The following is a 24,597-nucleotide window of genomic DNA, read 5'->3' as shown; positions in this document are numbered from 1 at the left end:
CGCCGGGGACATTGGGGACATCGGGGGGGTTGGGGACATCGGGGATGGCGGGCCACCTCGGGGATGGCAGGGAGCTGGGGGACATCGGAGACATTGGGGACATCGGGGATGTCGGGGGTGTTGAGGCCCAGGGAGGTGCTGGGGACAGCGGGGATGTTGGGGACAGCGGGGATGGCAGGGATGGGGGGCCACCTCGGGGACGGCGGGGACCTGGGGGACATTGGGGAGATTGAGGGCGTCAGGGACATCGGAGATGTCGGGGCTGTTGAGGCCCGGTGAGGCGCCAGGGACAGTGGGGACGTTGGGAGCGTTGGGGACATCGGGGGGGACGTCGGGGATGGGGGGCCACCTCAGGGATGGTGGGGATCTGGGGGACATTGGGGACATTGAGGGCATCGGGGACATCGGGGATGTCAGGGGTGTTGAGGCCCAGTGAGGCACCAGGGACGTTGGGGACATGGAGGGGGTTGGGGACATTGGGGACGTCGGGGATGGGGAGCCACCTCGGGGATGGCGGAGACGTGGGGGACATTGGGGACATCGAGGGCATCAGGGTCATCAGGGATGTTGGAGGTGTTGAGGCCCGGTGAGGCGCCGGGGATGTTGGGGACATCGGGGGGGTTGGGGACATCAGGGACATCGGGGATGGGGTGCTTCATCGGGGATGGCAGGGACCTGGGGGACATTGGGGACATAGAGCATGTTGGTGATGTCGGGGCCATCAGGAACATTGGTGTTGGGGACATGGGGGACATGGGAGACATGGGGGACATCAGAGATGTCACAGGTGTTGAGGACATCAGGGATTGGGGGCCACCTCGGGGATGGCGGGGATCCGGGGGACATTGGGGACATAGAGCACATTGGTGACGTCGGGGCCATCAGGAACATTGGTGTTGGGGACATCGGGGACATGGGAGACATCAGGGATGTTGGAGATGTCGAGGACGTCAGGGATGGGGTCCACCTCGAGGATAGCAGGGATCCGGGGGACATTGGGGACACTGAAGATATGAGGAATGTTGGGGGTGTTGGGGACATCGGGGATGGTCAACATGGAGACCATTGGGGACGTTGGGGACATCAGGGATGTTGGAGACGTCGAGGACGTCCGGGATGGGGGTCCACCTCGAGGTTGGTGGGGATCTGGGGGACGTTGGGGACATTGAGCACATTGGTGATGTCACAGCCATCAGGAACGTTGGTGTTGGGGCCATTGAAGACATGGGGGACATTGGGGTCATCAGAGATGTTGAGGATGTCAGGGATGGAGGTCCACCTCGAGGATAGCAGGGATCCGGGGGACATTGGGGACACTGAAGACATCAGGGATGTTGGGGGTGTTGGGGACATCGGGGATGGGCGACATTGAGGACTTTGGGGACATCAGGGATGTTGGAGACATCGAGGACGTCCGGGATGGGGGTCCACCTCGAGGATAGCAGGGATCCGGGGGACATTGGGGACACTGAAGACATCAGGGATGTTGGGGGTGTTGGGGACATCAGGGATGGGCGACATTGGGGACATGGGGGACATCAGGGATGTTGGAGACATCGAGGATGTCCGGGATGGGGGTCCACCTCGAGGATAGCAGGGATCCGGGGGACATTGGGGACATTGAAGATATGAGGAATGTTGGGGGTGTTGGGGACATCGGGGATGGTCAACATGGAGACCATTGGGGACGTTGGGGACATCAGGGATGTTGGAGATGTCGAGGACGTCCGGGATGGGGGTCCACCTCGAGGATAGCAGGGATCCGGGGGACACTGGGGACACTGAAGACATCAGGGATGTTGGGGGTGTTGGGGACATTGGGGATGGTCAACATGGAGACCATTGGGGACGTTGGGGACATCAGGGATGTTGGAGATGTCGAGGATGTCCGGGATGGGGGTCCACCTCGAGGTTGGCGGGGATCCGGGGGACATTGGGGACACTGAAGATATGAGGAATGTTGGGGGTGTTGGGGACATCGGGGATGGTCAACATGGAGACCATTGGGGACGTTGGGGACATCAGGGATGTTGGAGATGTCGAGGACGTCAGGGATGGGGGGCCACCTCGGGGATAGCAGGGATCCGGGGGACACTGGGGACATTGAAGATATGAGGAATGTTGGGGGTGTTGGGGACATCGGGGATGGGCAACATGGAGACCATTGGGGACGTTGGGGACATCAGGGATGTTGGAGACGTCGAGGACGTCCGGGATGGGGGTCCACCTCGAGGTTGGTGGGGATCTGGGGGACATTGGGGACATTGAGCACATTGGTGATGTCACGGCCATCAGGAACGTTGGTGTTGGGGCCATTGAAGACATGGGGGACATTGGGGTCATCAGAGATGTTGAGGATGTCAGGGATGGGGGTCCACCTCGAGGATAGCAGGGATCCGGGGGACATTGGGGACATTGAAGATATGAGGAATGTTGGGGGTGTTGGGGACATCGGGGATGGGCGACTTGGAGACCATTGGGGACGTTGGGGACATCAGGGATGTTGGAGACGTTGAGGACGTCCGGGATGGGGGTCCACCTCGAGGTTGGCGGGGATCCGGGGGCCGCGGGGGCCGTGGCGGTGGCCGGGTTGGTGGCCATGGTGGCCACGGTGATGACGGTGACGGTGACGGAGACCTTGGCGACGTCCCCAGGGTGGTGCTGGGCCCCGAGCTGGCGCTGCTGGCGCCGGGGGAGGTGCCCACGGTGCTGTCGCTGTCGGGGGGCCGCCCCAAGCGCCCCCACGCCCGCCGCGCCCTCTGCCTGCTCCTGGGCCCCGACTTCTGCGCCGACCTGGTGGCCATCGAGACCGCCGACCACGCCCGCCTCCAGCTGCAGCTGGCCTACAACTGGTGGGCGGGGGGCCCGGGGGGCGGGGCTTGGCCAGAGGGGGGCGGGGCTTGGCCAGAAGGGGTGGGGTTTGGGGGGTGGGATGGGGATGGGGCGCTCCGGGGGGCAGAGAAGGGGAGGATGAGCCTGGGGAGGGGGCGGGGCTTGGCCAGAAGGGGCGTGTCCTGGACCCAGGGGCGTGTCCTGGACCCAGGGGGCGTGGTTTGTCCAGAGGGGGGCGGGGCTTGGTCCTGGGGGCGGAGCTTGGGGTGGGATGGGGATGGGGCGCTCCGGGGGGCAGAGAAGGGGAAAGGGAGGTCAGGGAGGGGCGTGGCCTGGACCCGGGGGCGGGGCTTGGCCAGAGGGGGCGTGTCCTGGACCCAGGGGGCGGGGATTGGCCAAAAGGGGGCGAGGCTTGGTCATGGGGGTGGGGCTTGGGGGTGGGATGGGGGTGGGGTGCTCCTGGGGGGAGAGAAGGGGAGGGGGAGCCTTGGGAGGGGGCGGAGCTTGGCCAGAGGGGGCGTGGCCTGTACCCAGGGGGCGTGACCTGGACCCTGGGGGCGGGGCTTGGCCAAAAGGGGGTGGGGCTTGGGGGGGTGGGATGGGGGTGGGGTGCTCCTGGGGGGAGAGAAAGGGAGGAGGAGCCTGGGGAGGGGGCGGGGCTTGGCCAAAGAGGGCGTGGCCTGTACACAGGGGGGCGTGGCCTGGACCCAGGGGCGTGGTTTGGCCAGAGGGGGCGGGGCCTGGTCCTGGGGGCGGAGCTTGGGGTGGGATGGGGATGGGGTGCTCTGGGGGGCAGGGAAGGGGAAGGGGAGGTCAGGGAGGGGGCGTGGCCTGGACCCGGGGCGGGGCTTGGCCAAAGGGGGGCGGGGCTTGGTCCTGGGGGCGGGGTCTGGTCCCATGGGGTGGGGCTTGGGGGGTGGGATGGGGATGGGGCGCTCTGGGGGGCAGGGAAGGGGAAGGGGAGGTCAGGGAGGGGGCGTGGCCTGGACCCGGGGGCGGGGCTTGGCCAGAGGGGGCGTGTCCTGGACCCAGGGGGCGGGGATTGGCCAAAAGGGGGCGGGGCTTGGTCATGGGGGTGGGGCTTGGGGGTGGGATGGGGGTGGGGTGCTCCTGGGGGGAGAGAAAGGGAGGAGGAGCCTGGGGAGGGGGCGGGGCTTGGGGAAGAGGTGGGGCCTGTGTTGGGGGCGTGGTCTGGAGGAGGGGGCGTGGCCAGGGTGGAGGGGGGCGTGGCCAGAGTGGCTGGAGGTCTTCTTGCTGCAAAGGGGCAGAGCTGGGAGGGGGGAGGAGCAAGAAGGGGGCGTGGCCTGGGGAAGAGGGCGTGGCCTTGAAGTAGGGGGCATGGTCTGGAGGAGGGGGCGTGGCCTGGTGGTAGGGGGCGTGGCCTAGGGGGCGTGGCCAAGGCACCTGGAGCTCTTCATGCTGCAAAGGGGCCGAGCTGGGAGGGGAGGAGCAGGAAGGGGGCGTGGCCTGAGGGAAGGGGCGTGGCCTGGACGAGGGGGCGTGGCCTGGACGAGGGGGCGTGGCCAGGGTGGAGGGGGCGTGGCCAAGGTGGCTGGAGCTCTTCTTGCTGCAAAGGGGACGAGCTGGGAGGGGGGAGGAGCAAGAAGGGGGCGTGGGCGGGTCTAGGCAGCTGGGGGGCGTGGCCTGGATGAGGGGGCGTGGCCTGAGCGTGGCCCCGCCCCCTCCGGCAGGCACTTTGAGGTGCCGGAGACGCCGGCGGAGCTGGGGCGGCTCTTCAGCGTCCCCGACTTCGTGGGCGACGCCTGCAAGGCCCTGGCGTCCCGCGTGCGCGGCGCCGTCGCCGCCGTCTCCTTCGACGACTTCCACAAGGTGCCACCGCCGTCCCCTCCCCCCTGTCACCTCCCCCCGGCCGTGTCACCTTGCGGCATCCTGGTCCCCCCCCAGGTCCTCCCGGCCCATCCCAGCTCCTCCCAGGTCACTACGTGCCATCCCCGGGTCACCCCGGGTCACCGTACATCGTCCCGTGTCATCCCCGTGTGTCCCCGTGTCACCCCGTGTCACCCTCTGGTCATCATCTGGTCACCCCATGTCACTGTATGTCATCCCACGTCATCACTGTGTGCCCCCGTGTCACCCCCTGTCACCGCGTGTCATCTTCTGGTCATCCCGTGTCACCGCACGTCATCTCCTATCATCCCTGGGTGTCCCCGTGTCATCTGATGTCAACCTTGGGTCATCCCATGTCACCCCATGTCATTGTCCAGTTACCCCAGGTCACCATACGTCATCCCATGTCATCCCTGTGTGTCCCCATGTCACCCTATGTCACACCATGTCATCATCCGGTCACCCTGTGTCACCACACGTCATCTGATGTCATCCCCATGTGTCCCCATGTCACCCTATGTCCCCCTCTGGTCACCCCATGTCACTGTATGTCATACCATGTCATCCCCGTGTCACCCCATGTCACTGCACGTCATCCCCCGGTGTCCCCATGTCATCTCATGTTAACTTTGGGTCATCATGTGTCACCCTGTGTCATGCCGTGTCATCCTCACCTATTCACATGTCATTCTTGTGTCATCTGTGTCATCCTGTGTCATCCCGTGTCATCTCATGTCATCCCTGTGGGTCCCTGTGTCATCTCATGTCAGCCTTGGGTCATCCCGTGTCACCCCACATCATCCTCCAGTTACTTCCTGTCACTGCACGTCATCTTGCGTCATCCCCATGTGTCCCCATGTCACCCCATGTCACCCCATGTCATCTTCTGGTCACCCCATGTCACTACACGTCATCCCATGTCATCCGCCTGTGTCCTCATGTCATCCCCATCACCCCATGTCATCCTCCAGTCACCCTGTGTCACCACACATCGTCCTGTGTCATTTCCGTGTCACCCCACGTCATCCTCCGGTCATCCCATGTCACCGCGTGTCATCCCACATCATCCCCATGTGTCCCCATGTCATCTCATGTCAACCTTGGGTCATCCAGTGTCACCCTGTGTCACGTCATGTCATCCTCTAGTCACCCCATGTCACTGCATGTCATCTCATGTCATCCCTTTGGGTCTCTGTGTCATCTTGTGTCAACTTTGGGTCACCCTGTGTCATCTCATGTCCATCCTCCGGTCACCCCATGTCACCGCATGTCATCCCATGTCACCCTGTGTCACCCCGTGTCATCCTCTGGTCATCCCATGTCACTGCATGTCATCCGGTGTCGTCCCTTTGGGTCCTTGTGTTATCTCATGTCAACCTTGGGTCACCCCGTGTCACCCCGTGTCACCCTGTGTCACCCCATGTCATTTTTGGGTGTCCTCATGTCATCTCATGTTAACCTTGGGTCATTCTGTGTCATCCCCATGTCATCCTGTGTCATCCTCTCGTGTCCCCGTGTCATCCCTGTACAATTCCATTGTCCCATGTCATCCCCAGGTCAACCCATGTCACCCGGGGCTATGCCCTGTCATCCCATGTCATCCTGTGTCACCTTGTGTTGTGTGTCCCCATGTGACTTCGTGTCAACCCCAGGTCACCCCGTGTCACCCTGTGTCGCCCTGTCTCATCCACGTCAGCCTGTGTCGCTGCATGTCATCCCCGTGTCACCCCATGTGTCCCCACGTCACCCCATGACACCTTGTGCCAGCCCATGTCATTCCTGCATGTCCCCGTGTCCCCACCATCCCCGTGTCCCCACCATCCCCGTGTTCCCGCTGTCCCCAATGCCCTTGTGTCCCCTGATGTCCCTGTGTCTCCAATGTCTCCTAATGTCCCCAGTGCCAACACGTCCAATATCCCTGATGTCCCCGATGTCCCCAATGCCCCTGACATCTCCGATGTCCCCAACGTCCCTAGAACTTGAACGGCGTCATCTGCTCAGCCGTGTTTGGCTTTGTTGAGGCCCCATGTCCCTGATGTCCCCTCACATCCCTGATGTCCCCAATGTCCCCAACGTCCCCAGAACTTGAACCGGGTGATCTGCTCGGCCATGTTCAGCCTTGACGACGCCCTGTGTCCCCAATGTCCCCTAATGTCCCTGATGTCCCCAGTGTCCCTGGTGTCCCCAGAACTTGAACCGGGTGATCTGCTCGGCCGTGTTTGGCCTTGATGGGGCTCCATGTCCCCAGTGTCCCCAGAACTTGAACCCCGTGATCTGTTTGTCTGTGTTTGGCTTTGACGAGGCCTCGTGTCCCCAGTGTCACCTGATGTTCCCAATGTCCCCGAAGTCCCCAGAACTCGAACCCCATGATCTGTTCATCTGTGTTTGGCTTTGATGAGGCCTTGCGTCCCCAATGTCCCCTGACGTTCCCGATGTCCCCAGAACTCAAACCGGGTGATCTGCTTGGCCATGTTCAGCTTCGACGAGGCCTCGTGTCCCCAACGTCCCATAATGTCCCCGCTGTCCCCAGAACTCGAACCGGGTGATCTGCTCGGCCGTGTTCGGCTTCGACGAGAGCGGGCGGCTGCGCGAGCGGCTCCGCTTCGCCCCCAACGGGCTGGTGGTGACCAGCGTGGACATCCAGAGCGTGGAGCCCGTGGACCAGCGCACCCGCGACGCCCTCCAGCGCAGCGTCCAGCTGGCCATCGAGATCGCCACCAACTCCCAGGAGGCTGCCGCCAGGTCCCGTGTCCCCACGCGTCCCCACGGGTCATCCCGGGTCACCCCCCGTGTTGTCCCACCTTCTCCCGTGTCCACCACCTTGGCCATATCGTGGTGGTTCCATGTCCTCCTGCGTCCCCTTATCTCCTGCCAGGGCCCCTGGGTGGCCCTTGTGTCCCCTGTGTCACCCCCATGTCACCGTGGGTCACCACGTGTCACCACGCGTCCCCTGGGTCACCCCCCGTGTTGTCCCACCTTCTCCCGTGTCCACCACCTTGGCCATATCGTGGTGGTCCCGTGTCCTCCTGCGTCCCCTCATCTCCTGCCGTGGCCCTCGTGTCCCCCCCGTGTCACCCCTATGTCACCATGGGTCATCGGGGTCCATCGCATGTTGTCCCACCTCCATCAGACCCTCTGTGCCACCCCTATCCCAGCGTCCTGGTGTCCTCACATGTCACCCCCATGTCACCATGGGTCACCAGGGTCCCTCCCACATGGTCCCAAGTCCATCAGACCCTCCGTGTCACCCATATCCCAGTGCCCTGGTGTCCTCACGTCACCCCCATGTCACCATGGGCCACCAGGTCCCTCCCACGTGGTCCCATGTCCATCAGACCCTCTGTGCCACCCCTATCCCAGCATCCTGGTGTCCTCACATGTCACCTCCATGTCACCATGGGTCACCAGGGTCCCTCCCACATGGTCCCAAGTCCATCAGACCCTCCGTGTCACCCATATCCCAGTGCCCTGGTGTCCTCACGTCGCCCCCATGTCACCATGGGTCACCAGGTCCCTCCCACGTGGTCCCATGTCCATCAGACCCTCTGTGCCACCCCTATCCCAGCGTCCTGGTGTCCTCACATGTCACCTCCATGTCACCATGGGTCACCAGGGTCCCTCCCACATGGTCCCAAGTCCATCAGACCCTCCGTGTCACCCATATCCCAGTGCCCTGGTGTCCTCACGTCGCCCCCATGTCACCATGGGCCACCAGGTCCCTCCCACGTGGTCCCATGTCCATCAGACCCTCTGTGCCACCCCTATCCCAGCGTCCTGGTGTCCTCACACGTCACCCCCATGTCACCATGGGCCACCAGGGTCCGTCCCACATGGTCCCAAGTCCATCAGACCCTCCATGTCACCCATATCCCAGCGTTCCCCTGTCCTTACATGTCCCCTCCTGTCCCTTGGGTGGCCTTCATGTCCCCCCTTGTGACCCCCGGGTGCCCCCATGCTCTGTGTCCCCCATGTCCCCACGTGCCCCGTGTCCCCATGTCCCATGTCCCTGTCCCCCCGCGCATCGTGTCCCCCCCGTGACCCCGTGCCCATGCCCACGTGTCCCTGCATCCATGTCCCCCCTGTGTCCCCTTGCACCCCATGTCCTCCTGCGTCCCCGTATCTCCCTGTGTCCCCCCATGTCCCCATCCCCCTGCGTGTCCCTTCCCACCCCACGTGCCACCGTGTCCCCATGTCCCTGTCCCCGTGTCCCCCTGCGCCCCATGTCCCCCCATATCCCTCCATGTCCCTGTTCTCATGCCCATGTCCCCCCGTTGTGTCTGTCCCCATGTCCCCGTGTCCCCCCGTCCCCATCCCCCTGCATGTCCCCTCCTGCCCCATGTCCCCCCCATGTCCCTGTGTCCCTGTTCTCCCCTGTGTCCCCCTGCACCCCACGTCCCCCCATGTCCCCCTTCATCCCCGTGCCCCCCCCAACGCGTCCCGGTGCCCACGTCCCCATGGGTCCCCCGTGTCCCCCCCGTGTCCCCACGTGTCCCCCCCCCCCGGTCGCAGGCAGGAGGCGGAGCGGCGGGCGCAGGAGGCCCGGGGCCGCCTGGAGCGGCAGCGGCTCCTCGACCAGGCCGAGGCCGAGCGGGCGCGACGCACCCTGCTGGAGCTCGAGGCCCTCAGGTGAGCCTTCCCAGCATGCCCCGGGGCTGCCCCGCCTTCCCAGCATGCCCTGGGGCCCTCTGCTAGCCCACAGTGCCCTGGGGCCCTCCACTGTCCCACAGTGCCCCGGGGCAACCGCCCTCCTGGGGGGCCCCTGCGCTGGCCCAGCTCATCCTAGGGGTCCTCCGCCTTCCCAGCATGCCCCGGGGCTGCCCCGCCTTCCCAGCATGCCCTGGGGCCCTCTGCTAGCCCACAGTGCCCTGGGGCCTTCCGCTAGCCCAGAGTGCCCCGGGGCAACCGCCCTCCCGGGGGGCCCCTGGGCTATCCCAGCCTATCCTAGGGGTCCTCCGCCTTCCCAGCATGCCCCGGGGCTCCTCCACCTTCCCAGCATGCCCTGGGGCCCTCCGCCATCGCACACTGCCCTGGGGCCCTGCGCTAGCCCAGAGTGCCCCGGGGCAACCGCCCTCCCGGGGGGGCCCCTGCGCTGGCCCAGCTCATCCTAGGGGTCCTCCGCCTTCCCAGCATGCCCTGGGGCCCCTCTGCCTTCCCAGCATGCCCCGGGGCCCTTCGCTAGCCCACAGTGCTCTGGGGCCCTCCACTGTCCCACAGTGCCCCGGGACAACTGCCCTCCTGGGGGGGCCCTGCGGGAGCCCGGCCCATCCTGGGGGTCCTCCGCCTTCCCAGCATGCCCTGGGGCGCCTCTGCCTTCCCAGCATGCCCCAGGGCCCTCCGCCATCCCACACTGCCCTGGGGCCCTCCGCTAGCCCACAGTGCCCTGGGGCAACCGCCCTCCCGGGGGTCCCTGTGCTGGCCCAGCTCATCCTAGGGGTCCTCCGCCTTCCCAGCATGCCCTGGGGTTCCTCTGCCTTCCCAGCATGCCCTGGGGCCCTCCGCCATCCCACACTGCCCTGGGGCCCTCCGCTAGCCCACAGTGCTCTGGGGCCCTCCACTGTCCCACAGTGCCCCGGGGCAACCACCCTCCTGGGGGGCCCCTGCACTGGCCCAGCTCATCCTGGGTGTCCTCCGCCTTCCCAGCATGCCCCGGGGCTCCTCCGCCTTCCCAGCATGCCCTGGGGCCCTCTGCTAGCCCAGAGTGCCCCAGGGCAACCGCCCTCCCAGGGGGCTCCTGCACAGGCCCAGCCCATCCTGGGGGGGGGGGGTCCTCTGCCTTCCCACACTGCCCTGGGGCCCTCTGCTATCCCACAGTGCCCCGGGGCAACCACTCTCCTGGGGGGCCCCTGCGCTGGCCCAGCTCATCCTGGGGGTCCTCCACCTTCCCAGCATGCCCCAGGGCCCTCCATGATGCCGGGGGGGGGGAGGGAGTGGCTTGGCGTGGGGGCGTGGCCTGAGGGGAGGCAGGTGGTCAGGGCGTGGCGTGGCAGGGGGCATGGCAGGGGGCGTGGCCAGAGCGCTGGGGGCGTGGCTTGGCAGAGGGAGTGGCCAGAGCCCCGGGGGGGGCGTGGCTTGCCCGGCAGGGAACATCTGTCGCCGGGGGGGCGTGACTTGGCTGGGGGCGTGGCCGGAGCTCGGGGGGCGTGGCTTCCCCCCAGGGCAGGGCAGAGGGGACTTGGCACGGGGGGCGTGGCCTGGCGGGCGGGAGGGCCCCCCCCGAGGTGGGCGTGGCCGGGCGCGGCAGGGGTGGGCGTGTCCCGCGGTGACCCCGCCCCTTCCCCCCCTGCAGCGCGGCGGTGGAGAGCGCGGGGGCGGCGCGGGCTGAGGCGGAGGCGCGGGCCGAGGCCGCCCGCATCGAGGGCGAGGCCGCCATCTTGCAGGCCAAGCTCAAGGCCGAGGCCGCCGCCATCGAGGCGGTGCGTGGCGGGGCGTGGCGGGGCCGGGCCGCGGGGGGCGGGGCTGGGGCTTGAGGGCGGGATGTCTGGCGCAGGCGCAGTAGCCGCGGGGGGGGGGGGGGGAAGAGGGCGCATGCGCAGTAGCCGCGGCGGGGAGGGGAGAGAAGGGGGAGCGCGCATGCGCAGTAGACCCAGCCGGGGGGGGGGTGGAAGAGGAGCGCGCATGCGCGGTAGCCGCGGCGCGGGGGGGGGGGGAGTCGAAGGGAGAGCGCGCAGGGGCGGTAGCCGCGGCCGGGGGGGGGGGGGGGGGAGAAGGGGAGCGCGCAGGCGCAGTAGCCGCGGCGGGGGGGGGGGGACGTACAAGCACAGTAGCCGAGGCGGGAGGGGGGAGAAGGGGAGCGCGCATGCGCAGTAGCCGCGGGGGGGGTTGTGAGGGGAGAAGGGAGCGCGCAGGCGCGGTAGCCGCGGGGGGGGGGAAAGAAAGGGAGCGCGCAGGCGCAGTAGCCGCGGCGGGGGGGGGTTGGGGAGAGAGCGCAGGCGCGGCAGCCTTGTGGGGGGGGTGGAAGGAGAGCGCGCAGGCGCGGTAGCCGCGGGGGGGGGGAAGAAAGGGAGCGCGCAGGCGCAGTAGCCTCGGCGGCGGGGGGGGGGGTTGGGGAGAGAGCGCAGGCGCGGCAGCCTTGTGGGGGGGGGTGGAAGGAGAGCGCGCAGGCGCGGTAGCCGCGGGGGGGGGGAAGAAAGGGAGCGCGCAGGCGCAGTAGCCTCGGCGGCGGGGGGGGGGGGTTGGGGAGAGAGCGCAGGCGCGGCAGCCTTGTGGGGGGGGGGTGGAAGGAGAGCGCGCAGGCGCGGTAGCCGCGGCGGGAGTGCGGGGGGGGGGCCGAGGAGGAGAACGCGCATGCGCACTGGCTGTGGTGGGGGAAGGGGGGGCGCGCGCAGGCGCAGTCGGGGCGGGGCTGACGTCAGCGCCCCCCCGCAGGAGGCGGAGCTGGCGCGGCGGGAGCGGGCGCAGGCGCAGGAGCTGCGCGTGCAGCGGGCGCGGGCGGAGGCGGAGGCGGCGCACGCGCAGGCGCTGGCCGAGGTGGAGGGGGGGCGCGTGCGCGACGTGGCCGCCGCCCTCGGCCCCGACGTCATCCGCGACATCGCCCGCGCCGGGCCCGAGCTCCAGGTGGGCGGGGCCTCCGGGGGGGGCGGGGCTTCCCCTGGGGGCGGGAACCGCGCGGGGGGCTTCCCGGGGGCGGGGCCACCCCTGCTGCGGGGGCGTGGCGTCTGGGGTGGTGGGCGTGGCCTGGGAGGGGTGGGCGGGGCTTGTGGCAGGCGCTGTGGGGGGCGGGGTCTAGAGGAAGGCGGGGCTCTGATGGGAGTGGGCGGGGTCCAAAACGGGGTGGGCGGGGCCTCGAGGGGGCGGGTGGCCTCCCGGTTGGGGGGCGGGGCCTTGTGGGGAGTGGGCGGGGCCGCATGGGGGCGGGGCCTCGAGGAGGGGCGGGGTCCCCGGGGCAGTGGGCGGGGCCTCAAGGGGGTAGTCGGGCTCCCACGGGGGGGCGGGACCTCCATGAGGGGGGCGGGGCCTCCCGGGGGGGTGGGCGGGGCTCAAAGGGGGGCGGTCTCACACAGGGGGTGTGGCCAGGAGTGGGCGTGGCTTTGTGGGGGGCATGGCTTATGCAGGGGGCGGGGCCAGGGGCAGCTCATTCTCTCCTCCTGGAGGGGGGAAGCTGCTGGGGTGGGGTGGGGGCGTGGCCTGCAGGGTGGGGGCGTGGCCTGGGTTTGGGGGCGGGGTCTGCGGGGCGGGGGCGTGGCCTGACGAGGGGGCGTGGCCCCGGGGGGGGCGCAGGTGAAGCTGCTGCAGGGCCTGGGGCTGCAGTCGACGCTCATCACCGACGGCGCCGCCCCCCTCAACCTCTTCGCCACCGCCCGGGGGCTGCTGGGCCTGGCCCCGCCCCCTGCGCCCAGCCCCGCCCCCTGAGCGCCCGGGACACGCCCCCCCCACCCCCGGGCTCCGCCCTCCACCCTCGGGCTCCGCCCCCTGCACTCCACGCGCCAATAAAGGCGGCTTTCAGCAGCAGTGATGTCATGGCGGTGATGTCAGCAGGGGGGTGATGATGTCATGGGGGTGCTGTGATGTCATTAAGGTGGGGTGCGGGCAGCTGTGACGTCATAACCCCTTGGGGGGTGTTGGGGCCTGTGAGGTCACAGCGGGGGGGGTTCTTGAGTATGATGTCATGGCTGGGGGAGCGTAGGGACCAATGAGGTCGCGGGGGGGGACGCTTGGGTGTGATGTCATTGGGCTGGCGGGGGGGGGCCTGGGCTGTGATGTCATAGCCCTGGGGGTGTTGGGGCCTGTGAGGTCACAAGAGCTGGGCGTCAGGGGCTGTGATGTCATAGGGCTGGAGGGGGCAGGAGCTGTGATGTCACAAGGCAGCGCTGGGGGGGGGAATGATGATGTCACCGGGCTGGGCCATGATGTCAGGGGGTGGCGCAGGGGGCGTGACATCACCGGGCTGGGCCGCAATGTCACAAAGTGAGGGAGTGATGTCACCAGGCCGGGGCGTGACGTCACTGGGCTGGGGGTGTGATGTCATCGGGCTGGGGCGCAATATCAGGGGCGGCGCAAGGGGTGTGATGTCACCTGGCGGGGGCGTGATGTCACCAGGTTGGGCCGTGATGTCACTGGGTGGGGGGGGTCGCGGGGGCGGCGCGGGGGCCCGGACGCCTGGGCCCCAAGCAGGAGGCGGGGCCGGGGGCTCCCGAAGGCTCCTTTAATACTGAGGTTATTGCTGCTGCGCGGCGCCGCCCCGGGGGGGGCCCAGGCGTCCCCAGGGGGCCCAGGCGTCCCCGGGGGGCTGCTACTGGCCCGGGGCCCCACCCCGAGGGCACCCCTGGGTGCTGCTACGGTCCTGGGGACGCTGGGGGCACCCGGGGGGGGCTGGTGACACCCAAGGGCGCTCCTAGGACATGGCCACCATCTTGAGAACATCCAAAAGTGCTTCTAGGAGATGGCCACCACCTTGGGGACACCCAAGGGTGCTCCCAAGAGACACCCACCACGCCCCCCAACACCCAAGGGTGCTCCCAGGACATGGCCACCATCTTGAAAACATCTAAAAGTGCTTCTAAGAGATAGCCACCATCTTGAGGACACCCAAGGGTGCTCCCAGAAGATGACCACTATCTTGAGAATACCCAAAGGTGCTCCCAGGAGATGGCCACCATCTTGAGGCCACCCAAGGGTGCTCCTACGACACAACCGCCATTTTGAGAACACCCAAGGGTGCTCCTAAGACATGACCACCATCTTGGGGACACCCAAGAGTGCTCCCAGAAGATGACCACCATCTTGAGGACACCCAAAAGCGCTTCTAGGTGATGGCCACCATCTTGAGAACACCCAAGCGTGCTCCTATGACACAACCGCCATCTTGAGGACACCCAAGGGTGCTCCCAGAAGATGACCACCATCTTGAGGACACCCAAGGGCGCTCCTAGAAGATGGCCAGCACCCTGAAAGCACCCAAAGGTGCTCCTAGGACATGGCCACCATCTTGAGAACATCCAAAAGTGCTTCTAGGCGATGGCCATCACCTTGAGGCCACCCAAGGGTGCTCCCAGGACATGACCACCATCTTGAGAACATCCAAAAGTGCTTGTAGGAGATGGTCGCCATCTTGAAGACACCCAAGAGCGCTCCTAGGAGATGGCCGCCATCTTGGGGACACCCAAGAGTGCTCCCAGGAGATGGCCACCATCTTGAGAACATCCAAAAGAGCTCCTAGGACACAACCACCATCTTGAGAACACCCAAGGGTGCTCCTAGAAGATGGCCACCACCCTGAAAGCACCCAAAAGCGCTTCTAGGCGATGGCCACCATCTTGAGGCCACCCAAGGGTGCTCCTACGCCGCAACCGCCATCTTGGGGCCACCCAAGGATGCTCCCAGGACACCACCCCCCGCACCCAAGGGTGCCCCCCGCCCCCCCCCGCCGTCAGGGGGGCGCCGGGGAGGGGCGGAAGAGGCGCCAGGCGCGGCGGCAGATGAGGGCGAACCAGTAGAGCTGGGGGGCGAGGAGGGCGGCGGCGGCGGCGTTGTAGGCGGGGGGCAGCGCCGCCGGCACCCGCAGCAGCGGCAGCCCGGCCTGGCGCCCGTAGGCCCAGTACAGGTAGGGGAAGAGCAGCACCCGGCACCCCAGGAAGGTCACCAGCAGCGCCGCCCCGTTGAGCTTGTGCAGCGCCGTGTGCTGCCGCTTGTACTGCCGGCAAAATGGCGGGGGTTAGCCGGGGCGGGGAGGGGGGGAGGGCCCAGGCGTCCGGGCGGGCAACGGCGCGGGGGGCCCAGGCGTCCGGGCACCCCAGGTTCCGGGGGAGCAGGTGGCCAAGAGAGAGGGAGCCCAAGTGTCCAAGCACCCAGGGGCCCAGGTGTCCGGGCACCCAAGGTTCCAGGGGCCCTGGTTCACCCCTATGACCTCCCAAGGGGCCCAGGTGTCCGGGGGCCCAGGTGTCCGGGGGCCCTGATTCACCCCTCTGGCCTCCCAAGGGGCCCAGGTGTCCGGGCAGGCAACGGCGCGGGGGGCCCAGGCGTCCGGGCACCCCAGGTTCCGGGGGAGCAGGTGGCCAAGAGAGAGAGGGCCCAAGTGTCCAAGCACCCAGGGGCCCAGGCGTCCGGGGACCCAAGGTTCCAGGGGCCCTGGTTCACCCGTATGTTCTCCCAAGGGGCCCAGGTGTCCGGGGACCCAGGCGTCCGGGCGCCCAGGCGTCCGGGGGCCCTGGTTCACCCCTATGACCTCCCAAGGGGCCCAGGTGTCCGGGGACCCAAGCATGCAGGGGCCCAGGCGTCCGGGCACCCAGGTGTCCAGGGGCCCTGGTTCACCCCTATGGCCTCCCAAGGGGCCCAGGTGTCCGGGTGGCCAAGAGAGCGGGGGCCCAGGTGTCCGGGGACCCAAGTGTGCAGGGGCCCAGGCGTCCGGGCGGCCAACAGCGTGGGGGGCCCAAGTGTCCAAGCACCCAGGGGCCCAGGTGTCCGGGTGGGTGGGGGCCTTGGTTCACCCCTACGTCCTCCCGAAGGGCCCAGGCGTCCGGGGACCCCAATTCACCCCTACGTCCTCCCGAGGGGCCCAGGCGTCCGGGGGCCCAGGTGTCCGGGTGGGTGGGGGCCCCAATTCACCCCTACGTCCTCCCGAGGGGCCCAGGCGTCCCAGGTTCCTCCCACCCCACCCACGTCCTCCCGAGGGACCCAGGCGTCCGGGGGCCCTCCCGTCCCCCCGAGGGGCCCCGGCGTCCCGGCCCCGCCCCCGAGGGGCCCCGGCGTCCGGCTCACCAGGACGAGCACCTTGCCGAGGCAGACGAAGGGGGTGCTGAGCTCCGCCATGAGCAGGCAGCCCAGGAAGAAGTCGCCCTTGCCCTGGCGCCACAGCTGGGGACACGGGGGGGGGGGGGGACACGGGGTGACACGGGGACACGAGGGCCCGGGGGGGCCAACCCGGGGGGGCCCCAACCCCCACGGTGGCCCCGATCCCTGTCCCCACTCGTGGTGGCCAAGGGGAACCGTGGTGGCCACCATGGGAACATCTCCGCCATGGTGGTGGCCCCCCATCCCATGTCCCCAAGACGTCCCCATGTCCCCAAGCCATTTCCATGTCCCCAAGGTGTCCCCAAGCCCCGTCCCCACTCACGGCAGCCAAAGAGACGTAGACAACCACCATGGCGGCCACCATGAGAACCTCTCCCCCATGGTGGTGGCCCCCCATCCCATGTCACCAAGACATCCCCATGTCCCCAAGCCGTTTCCATGTCCCCAAGGTGTCCCCAAGCCCCGTCCCCACTCATAGTGGCCAAAGGAGAACCATGGCAGCCACCATGGGAACATCTCCCCCATGGTGGTGGCCCCCCATCCCACGTCCCCAAGACGTTCCTCCACCCCTGAGCCATCTTGGTGTCCCCAAGACGTCCCCATGTCCCCAGGCTGTTTCCATGTCCCCAACGTGTCCCCGCGCCCCGTCCCCACTCACGGCGGCCACGGGGAAGCAGATGAGCACCATGGCGGCCACCATGAGAACCTCCCGGCCAAGGTGGTGGCCCCCATCCCATGTCCCCAAGACGTTCCAATGTCCCCAAGCCATTTCCACGTCCCCAAGATGTCCCCAAGCCCTGTCCCCACTCATGATGGCCAAAGAGAAGTAGACAACCACCATGGTGGCCACCACGAGAACCTCCCCGCCAAGGTGGTGGCCCCCCATCCCACGTCCCCAAGACGTCCCCATGTCCCCAAGGTGTCCCCAAGCCCTGTCCCCACTCATAGTGGCCAAAGGAGAACCATGGCGGCCACCATGAGAACCTCTCCCCCATGGTGGTGGCCCCCCATCCCACGTCCCCAAGACGTTCCCAATGTCCCCAAGCCACTTCCACGTCCCCAACGTGTCCCCAAGCCCCGTCCCCACTCACGGCAGCCACGGGGAAGCAGACGAGCACCATGGCGGCCACCACGAGAACCTCTCCCCCATGGTGGTGGCCCCCCATCCCACGTCCCCAAGACGTCCCCATGTCCCCAAGCCGTTTCCACGTCCCCAAGGTGTCCCCAAGCCCTGTCCCCACTCATGATGGCCAAAGAGAAGTAGACAACCACCATGGCGGCCCCCACGAGAACATCTCCGTCATGGTGGTGGCCCCCCATCCCACGTCCCCAAGACGTCCCCATGTCCCCAAGCCGTTCCCACGTCCCCAACGTGTCCCCAAGCCCCGTCCCCACTCACGGCGGCCACAGGGAAGCAGATGAGCACCATGGCGGCCCCCACGAGAACATCTCCCCCATGGTGGTGGCCCCCCATCCCACGTCCCCAAGATGTTCCAAATGTCCCCAGGCCATTTCCATGTCCCCAAGGTGTCCCCAAGCCCTGTCCCCACTCATAGTGGCCAAAGAGAAGTAGACAACCACCATGGCGGCCACCACGGGAACATCTCCGCCAAGGTGGTGGCCCCCCATCCCACGTCCCCAAGATGTCCCCATGTCCCCAAGGTGTCCCCAAGCCCTGTCCCCACTCATGATGGCCAACGGGAACCATGGCAGCCACCATGAGAACCTCTCCCCCATGGTGGTGGCCCCCCATCCCACGTCCCCAAGACGTCCCCATGTCCCCAAGCCGTTCCCACGTCCCCAACGTGTCCCCGCGCCCCGTCCCCACTCACGGCGGCCACGGGGAAGCAGACGAGCACCATGGCGGCGTGGTGGAGCACCATGAGCAGGTCCTTGCGGAGGTAGGCGGCGGCGGCGGCCCGCAGCGAGGGCGGTGGCCCGGCCTCGTGGCCCTTGACGCGGCCCCGGTGCCAGTGGCAGAGGAACATGGCGTAGACGTCGTAGACGAAGTAGGGCACCGCGAAGGCCGGGTAGGCGCCCGCCAGCCAATGCCTGCGCGGGGAGGGGGCGGGGCTTCGTCTCGGCGGGGGTGCAGGGAGGGCCCAGGCGTCCGGGAGGGCCCAGGTGTCCGGGAGGGGCCCAGGTGGCCAGAAGGGGCCCAGGCGTCCAGGTGGTCCCATCCCCCCTCCCCAATTTCACTCTATGATCTGGATGATCCTGAAGGGCCCAGGCGTCCGGGCGGCCCCTCCCCTCCCCCTCCCAGGGGGTCCAGGTGTCCGGGCGGGGCCCAGGCGTCCGGGTGGGGGAGAGGCATCTGGGGGGGCCCAGGTGTCCGGGAGGGGCCCGATGTCCAGGTGGGGCCCAGGCGTCTGGGCAGCTCCCCTCCCCCTCCCGGGGGGCCCAGGTGTCCGGAAGGGGCCCAGGTGTCCGGGCAGCTCCCCTCCCCCTCCCAAGGGGCCCAGGTGTCCAGGAGGGGCCCAGGCGTCCGGGCGCTGCCCCTCCCCCGTTCCATGGGCCCAGGCGTCCGGCGGAGCCAGGCTAATCCCCTCCCCCGCTCAAGGGCAAAAGGCTGAGAGGGCCCAGGTGTCCGGCCCCCCCCCCCCCTTCCCCCCACCGCCCCCGCCAAGGGCCCAGGCGTCCGGGGGGGGGGGCGGGGGGCCGGGCTAATCCCCATCTGCTCAGGGCTAAATCCCCGCCAAGGGCAGGGCCGAGGGGGCCCAGGCGTCCGGGCGCTGCCCCTCCCCCCGCTCCAAGAGCCCAGGCGTCCGGGCGCTGCCCCTCCCCCCTGCTCGGAAGGGCCCAGGCGTCCGGGCGAGCCGGGCTAATCCCCGCCAAGGGCAAGGCCGAGGGGGGCCCAGGCGTCCGGGCGCTGCCCTTCCCCCTCCCGCCGCCGCCGCTCCCGGGGCCCAGGCGTCCGGGCGCTGCCCCTCCCCCCGCTCGGAAGGGCCCAGGCGTCCGGGCGCTGTCCAGTGCTGAACCGCGGCCGGCGCCGGGGACGGGGGGGGGGGGCAGGGACCCTGTGGGGGCCCTATGGGTGCTATGGGGCCGGACTGGGTGCTCTATGGGGCCTTTGGGTGCTATGGGGCAAGACCGGGGCCCTATGGGTGCTATGGGGCAGGACCGGGGCCCTATGGGTGCTACGGGGCAGGACTGGGTGCCCTATGGGGCCCTGTGGGTGCTATGGGGCAGGGCTGGGAGTCCTGTGGGTGCTATGGGGCAGGGCAGGGTGCTCTATGGGGCCTTTGGGTGCTATGGGGCAGGACTGGGACCCTATGGGTGCTATAGGGCAGGACTGGCGTCCTATGGGTGCTATGGGGCCGGACCGGGGTCCTATGGGTGCTATGGGGAAGGGCTGGGTGCCCTATGGGGCCCTATGGGTGCTATGGGGCAGGGCAGGGCCCTATAGGTGCTATGGGGCAGGACCGGGGTCCTATGGGTGCTATGGGGCAGGACCGGGGTCCTGTGGGTGCTATGGGGCAGGACTGGGACCCTGTGGGTGCCCTATAGGTGCTATGGGGCAGGACCGGGGTCCTATGGGGCCCTATGGGTGCTATGGGGCAGGACTGGGACCCTATGGGTGCTATGGGGCAGGGCTGGGACCCTGTGGGTGCCCTATAGGTGCTATGGGGCAGGACCGGGGTCCTATGGGGCCCTATGGGTGCTATGGGGCAGGACGGGGTGCCCTGTTGGTCTTAGCAGCACCCATGGGTCCTGGTGGCACCTATGGGTCCCGGTGGCACCTATGGGTCCTGGTGACACCCGTGGCTCATGGTGGCATCTATGGGTCCTGGTGGCACCCACAGGTCTTGGTGGCATCTATGGGTCTCAGTGACACCCACAAGTCATGGTGGCATCTATGGGTCATGGTGACACCCATGGGTCATGGTGGCATCTATGGGTCCCGGTGGCACCCAGGGGTCATGGAGGCATCTATGGGTCCCAGTGACACCCACAAGTCATGGTGACACCTATGGGTCCCGGTGACACCCCCAGGTCCCGGTGACACCTATGGGTCCCGGTGACACCCATGGCTCATGGTGGCATCTATGGGTCCTGGTGACACCTGCGGGTCCCGGTGACACCTATGGCTCGTGGTGGCACCTATGGGTCCCGGTGACACCTACGGGTCCTGGTGACACCCATGGCTCGTGGTGGCACCTATGGGTCCCGGTGACACCTACGGGTCCTGGTGACACCCATGGCTCGTGGTGGCACCTATGGGTCCCGGTGTCCCCCCCAGGCCCCGGTGTCCCCCCCGGTGACTCACTGGTCATCGATGACGTGGTGGCAGGAGCTGGAGATGATGTAACCGGCCGTGGAGGCCATGATGGCCTGCACCGAGGACACCAGCCTGGGGGGGGGACATTGGGGACGTCAGGGGGGGCGGGGGACACCGGGGACACCGGGGACGGGGACAGGGACCTCGGGGACACCGGGGACACTGAGGGACACGGACGTTGGGGACACAAAGGGACACAGACACGGACGTTGGGGACATTGGGGACATCAGGGATGGGGACAAGGATGGGGACATCAAGGCCGGTGACGCTGGGGACACCCGGGACACGGGGGTGGACATCTAGGGACAGGGACGAGGACACCAAGGGACGTCGGGGACATCGATGTCAAAGGACAGCGGGGGATGGGGACGCCGGGGGCAGGAGGGGACACAGGGGACAGGAGGGGACACGGGGGGACAAGGCCACCGGCAGCCGCCCCGTCCCCCCCCCGGCTGCTGCCATCCCTGTCCCCAAGGTGTCCCCAACCCCAGGGTGTCCCCGTCGCCACGGTGTCCCCATCCCTGTCCCCTCGTTGTCCCCATCCCCATGGGGTCCCCGTCCCCATCCCCTTGTTGTCCCCATCCCCATGATGTCCCTGTCCCCTTGTTGTCCCCGTCCCTGTCCCCATCCCCATGCTGTCCCTGTCCCCACAGTGGCCCTGTCCCCTCATTGTCCCTGTCCCCATCCCTGTGGTGTCCCTGTCCCCATGATGTCCCCATGTCCCCGTTGTCCCTGTCCCCATGGCGTCCCTGTCCCGAGGATGTCCCTGTCCTCGCGTTGTCCCCGTCCCCTCGTTGTCCCCGTCCCTGTCCCCATGGTATCAATGTCCCCTCATTGTCCCCATCCCCGTCCCCATGGTGTCAACGTCCCCTTGGTGTCCCTGTCCCCTTGTTGTCCCCACACCATCCCCATCCCCACGGTGTCCCTGTCGTCCCCTCATTGTCCCCACAGTGTCCCCATCCCCTTCGTGTCCCCATCCCCGTCCTCATAGTGTCCCCGGTGTCCCCTCGTTGTCCCCACACCGCCCCCGTCCCCATGGTGTCCCTGGTGACCCCCCCCGGTGTCCCCTCACTGTCCCCGGTGTCCCCTTGTTGTCCCCTCACCGTCCCTGTCCCCTCATTGTCCCCATCCCCGGTGTCCCCTCGTTGTCCCTGTCCCCATGGTGTCAATGCTCCCTCGTCCCCTCAGTGTCCCCTCATTGTCCCCATCCCCATGGTGTCCCCTCATTGTCCCCAGTGTCCCCCCCCGGTGTCTGCTCACTGTCCCCATCCCCGGTGTCCCCTCACCGTCCCCAGTGTCCCCTCGTTGTCCCCGTCCCCATGGTGTCAATGTCCCCTCGTTGTCCCCTCACTGTCCCTGGTGTCCCCTCACTGTCCCCTCACTGTCCCCTCGCTGTCCCCTCGCTGTCCCCATCCCTGGTGTCCCCTCGCTGTCCCCTCACTGTCCCCATCCCCAGTGTCCCCTCGCTGTCCCCCCTCCTGGTGTCCCCTCACTGTCCCCTTTCTGTCCCCGGTGTCCCCTTGTTGCCCCTGTCCCCATGGTGTCAATGTCCCCTCGTTGTCCCCATCCCTGTCCCCTCACTGTCCCCCCTCCCGGTGTCCCCTCACTGTCCCCTCATTATCCCCTCACTGTCCCCATCCCCGGTGTCCCCTCGTTGTCCCTGTCTCCATGGTGTCAACGTCCCCTCATTGTCCCCATCCCCGTCCCTGTCCCCTTGGTGTCCTCGCTGTCCCTTCACTGTCCCCTCACTGTCCCCATCCCCGGTGTCCCCTCGCTGTCCCCCCTCCCGGTGTCCCCTCACTGTCCCCTCAGTGTCCCCTCACTGTCCCCTCACTGTCCCCATCCCTGGTGTCCCCTCGCTGTCCCCTTGGTGTCAATGTCCCCCCGCTGTCCCCTCGCTGTCCCCTCGCTGTCTCCTCACTGTCCCCATCCCCGGTGTCCCCTCACTGTCCCCATCCCCGCTGTCCCCTCGCTGTCCCCTCAGTGTCCCCCCCCCGGTGTCCCCTCACTGTCCCCTCAATGTCCCCTCACTGTCCCCATCCCCGGTGTCCCCTCGTTGTCCCTGTCTCCATGGTGTCAATGTCCCCTCATTGTCCCCATCCCCGTCCCTGTCCCCTTGGTGTCCTCGCTGTCCCCTCACTGTCCCCTCACTGTCCCCTCGCCGTCCCCGCTGTCCCCTCGCTGTCTCCTCACTGTCCCCCCCCGGTGTCCCCTCGCTGTCCCCTCATTGTCCCCTCACTGTCCCCATCCCCGCTGTCCCCCCCCGGTGTCCCCTCAGTGTCCCCTCAGTGACCCCTCGCTGTCCCCATGGTGTCAATGTCCCCTCACTGTCCCCATCCCCGGTGTCCCTTCACTGTCCCCTCATTGTCCCCTCACTGTCCCCATCCCCGCTGTCCCCTCGCTGTCCCCTCACTGTCCCCCCCCCGCCGGTGTCCCCCCCCCCGGTGTCCCCCCCCCCCCGGTGTCCGCCCCCCCCGCCGTTACCGGGCGGCCACGATGACGGCGTCGGGCTCGGGCCAGCGCAGCCCCGGCAGCCGCCGCAGCGCCGCGCGCGCCGCCACGAAGAGCCCCGGGAAGAAGGCGGCGCCGCCGGCCAGCAGCGCGCCCGGGGGGGCCGCCATCGCCCGCCGCCGCTTCCGGGGCGGGGCCTGGCGGGAGGGGGGCTTCCGGGGCGGGGCTTCCCGGGGGCGGGGCGGCCGGGGAGGCGGGGCGGCCGGGGGCGGGGCCTGTGGGGGGCGCAATTGCCCCCCCTGGGGGGGGGCAGCGACGAGCCGCCCTGCTGGCACCAACGTGGGGGCGGGGCTTCATGGGGGCGGGGCTTCATGGGGGCGGGGCTTAGTGGGGGCGGGGCTTCATTGGGGCGCGGCATCCGGAGGGGCGATTCCCACCGGGGGGGGGGGGGGCAGCGCCGGGCCGGGCCGGCAGCCAGCAGGGGCGGGGCTTCATGGAGGCGGGGCTTCATGGGGGCGGGGCTTCCGGGGAGGCGGGGCGGCCGGGGAGGAGGGGCTGCCGGGGGCGGGGCTTGGGGGGGGGCGTGAGTCCCCCCCGGGGGGGGGGCAGCACGGGGCTGGGCCGGCAGCCAGCAGGGGCGGGGCTTAATGGGGGCGGGGCTTAGTTGAGGCGGGGCTTCATGGGGGCGGGGCTTCATGGGGGCGGGGCTTCATTGGGGGCGGGGCTTCATGGGGGCGGGGCATCCGGGGAGGCGGGGCTTCCGGGGAGGTGGGGCTTCCAGGGAGGAGGGGCTGCCAGGGGAGGGGTCATGGGGGGGGCCGCTTCTGCGGGGCCTCGCAGAAGGGGGGCTTCCGGGGCGGGGCTTCCCGGGGGCGGGGCGGCCGGGGGCGGGGCCTGTGGGGGGCGCGATTGCCCCCCCCCGGGGGGGGGCAGCGACGGGCCGCCCTGCCGGCACCAACGTGGGGGCGGGGCTTCATGGGGGCGGGGCTTCATGGGGGCGGGGCTGCCGGGGAGGAGGGGCTTGGGGGGCGGGGCTGCCGGGGGGCGCAATTGCCCCCCGGGGGGGGCAGCGCCAGGCTGGGCCAGCAGCCAGCAGGGGCGGGGCTTAATGGGGGCGGGGCTTCATGGGGGCGGGGCTTCCGGGAGGAGGGGCTGCCGGGGAGGCGGGGCTTCCAGGGAGGAGGGGCTTCCGGGCGAGGGGTCATGGGGGGCCGCCATCACCTGCCGCTGCTTCTGGGGCGGGGCCTCGCGGGGGCGGGGCGTCCGGGGAGGAGGGGCTGCCGGGGGCGGGGCTTGGGGGGGCGCGATTCCCCCCCGGGGGGGGCAGCGCCGGGCTGGGCCAGCAGGGGCAGGGCTTCACGGGGGCGGGGCTTCCGGGGGCGGGGCTTCCGGGGGCGGGGCTTTGTGGGGGCGGGGCTTTGTGGGGGCGGGGTCATGAGTAGAGGGAGCTGCAATCAGG

General features: G+C 68.7%; 2 protein-coding genes across 3 annotated transcripts in view; one reads left to right on the top strand and one right to left on the bottom strand.

The window, feature by feature from the left end:
- The window catches only part of MVP (major vault protein), a 35,654-nt gene extending 22,526 nt beyond the window's left edge, over positions 1 to 13,128 (top strand). For both annotated transcript variants that reach the window (XM_064499508.1, XM_064499509.1), the window contains exons 12-18: positions 2,655 to 2,852; positions 4,524 to 4,662; positions 7,211 to 7,422; positions 9,190 to 9,306; positions 10,967 to 11,093; positions 12,046 to 12,234; positions 12,898 to 13,128. In XM_064499508.1, coding sequence (XP_064355578.1) covers positions 2,655 to 2,852; positions 4,524 to 4,662; positions 7,211 to 7,422; positions 9,190 to 9,306; positions 10,967 to 11,093; positions 12,046 to 12,234; positions 12,898 to 13,029 — 1,114 coding nt within the window. In that variant the 3' untranslated portion in view covers positions 13,030 to 13,128. The remainder of the gene's footprint in view (positions 1 to 2,654; positions 2,853 to 4,523; positions 4,663 to 7,210; positions 7,423 to 9,189; positions 9,307 to 10,966; positions 11,094 to 12,045; positions 12,235 to 12,897) is intronic.
- Positions 13,129 to 13,808: 680 nt separating this feature from the next.
- Positions 13,809 to 23,357, bottom strand: TLCD3B (TLC domain containing 3B). The gene is made up of 5 exons (XM_064499524.1): positions 23,172 to 23,357; positions 20,675 to 20,758; positions 18,240 to 18,459; positions 16,375 to 16,470; positions 13,809 to 15,310 (listed from the first exon to the last, which is right to left on the bottom strand). The coding sequence occupies exons 1-5, from the start codon at positions 23,306 to 23,308 to the stop codon at positions 15,047 to 15,049; spliced, it is 801 nt and encodes a 266-aa protein (XP_064355594.1). The 5' UTR covers positions 23,309 to 23,357; the 3' UTR covers positions 13,809 to 15,046.
- Between the last annotated feature and the right edge of the window lie 1,240 nt (positions 23,358 to 24,597).

This window comes from Dromaius novaehollandiae, chromosome 30 (genome assembly GCF_036370855.1).
Source record: "Dromaius novaehollandiae isolate bDroNov1 chromosome 30, bDroNov1.hap1, whole genome shotgun sequence".
NCBI lineage: Eukaryota > Metazoa > Chordata > Aves > Casuariiformes > Dromaiidae > Dromaius > Dromaius novaehollandiae.
The sequence above is the reverse complement of the archived record's forward strand: the minus strand, read 5'-3'. Positions and strand labels throughout refer to the sequence as shown.

Bases quoted from the DNA above. Each gene is read 5' to 3' on its own strand.
- TLCD3B (XM_064499524.1), bottom strand. From the start codon at position 23,308: ATGGCGGCCCCCCCGGGCGCGCTGCTGGCCGGCGGCGCCGCCTTCTTC. The intron at 20,759-23,171 runs GTAACGGCGGGG...TCCCCCCCCCAG, and splicing joins GCCGTCATCGTGGCCGCCCG to GCTGGTGTCCTCGGTGCAGG. The intron at 16,471-18,239 runs GTGAGTGGGGAC...CCGTGTCCCCAG, and splicing joins TCTGCTTCCCCGTGGCCGCC to CTGTGGCGCCAGGGCAAGGG.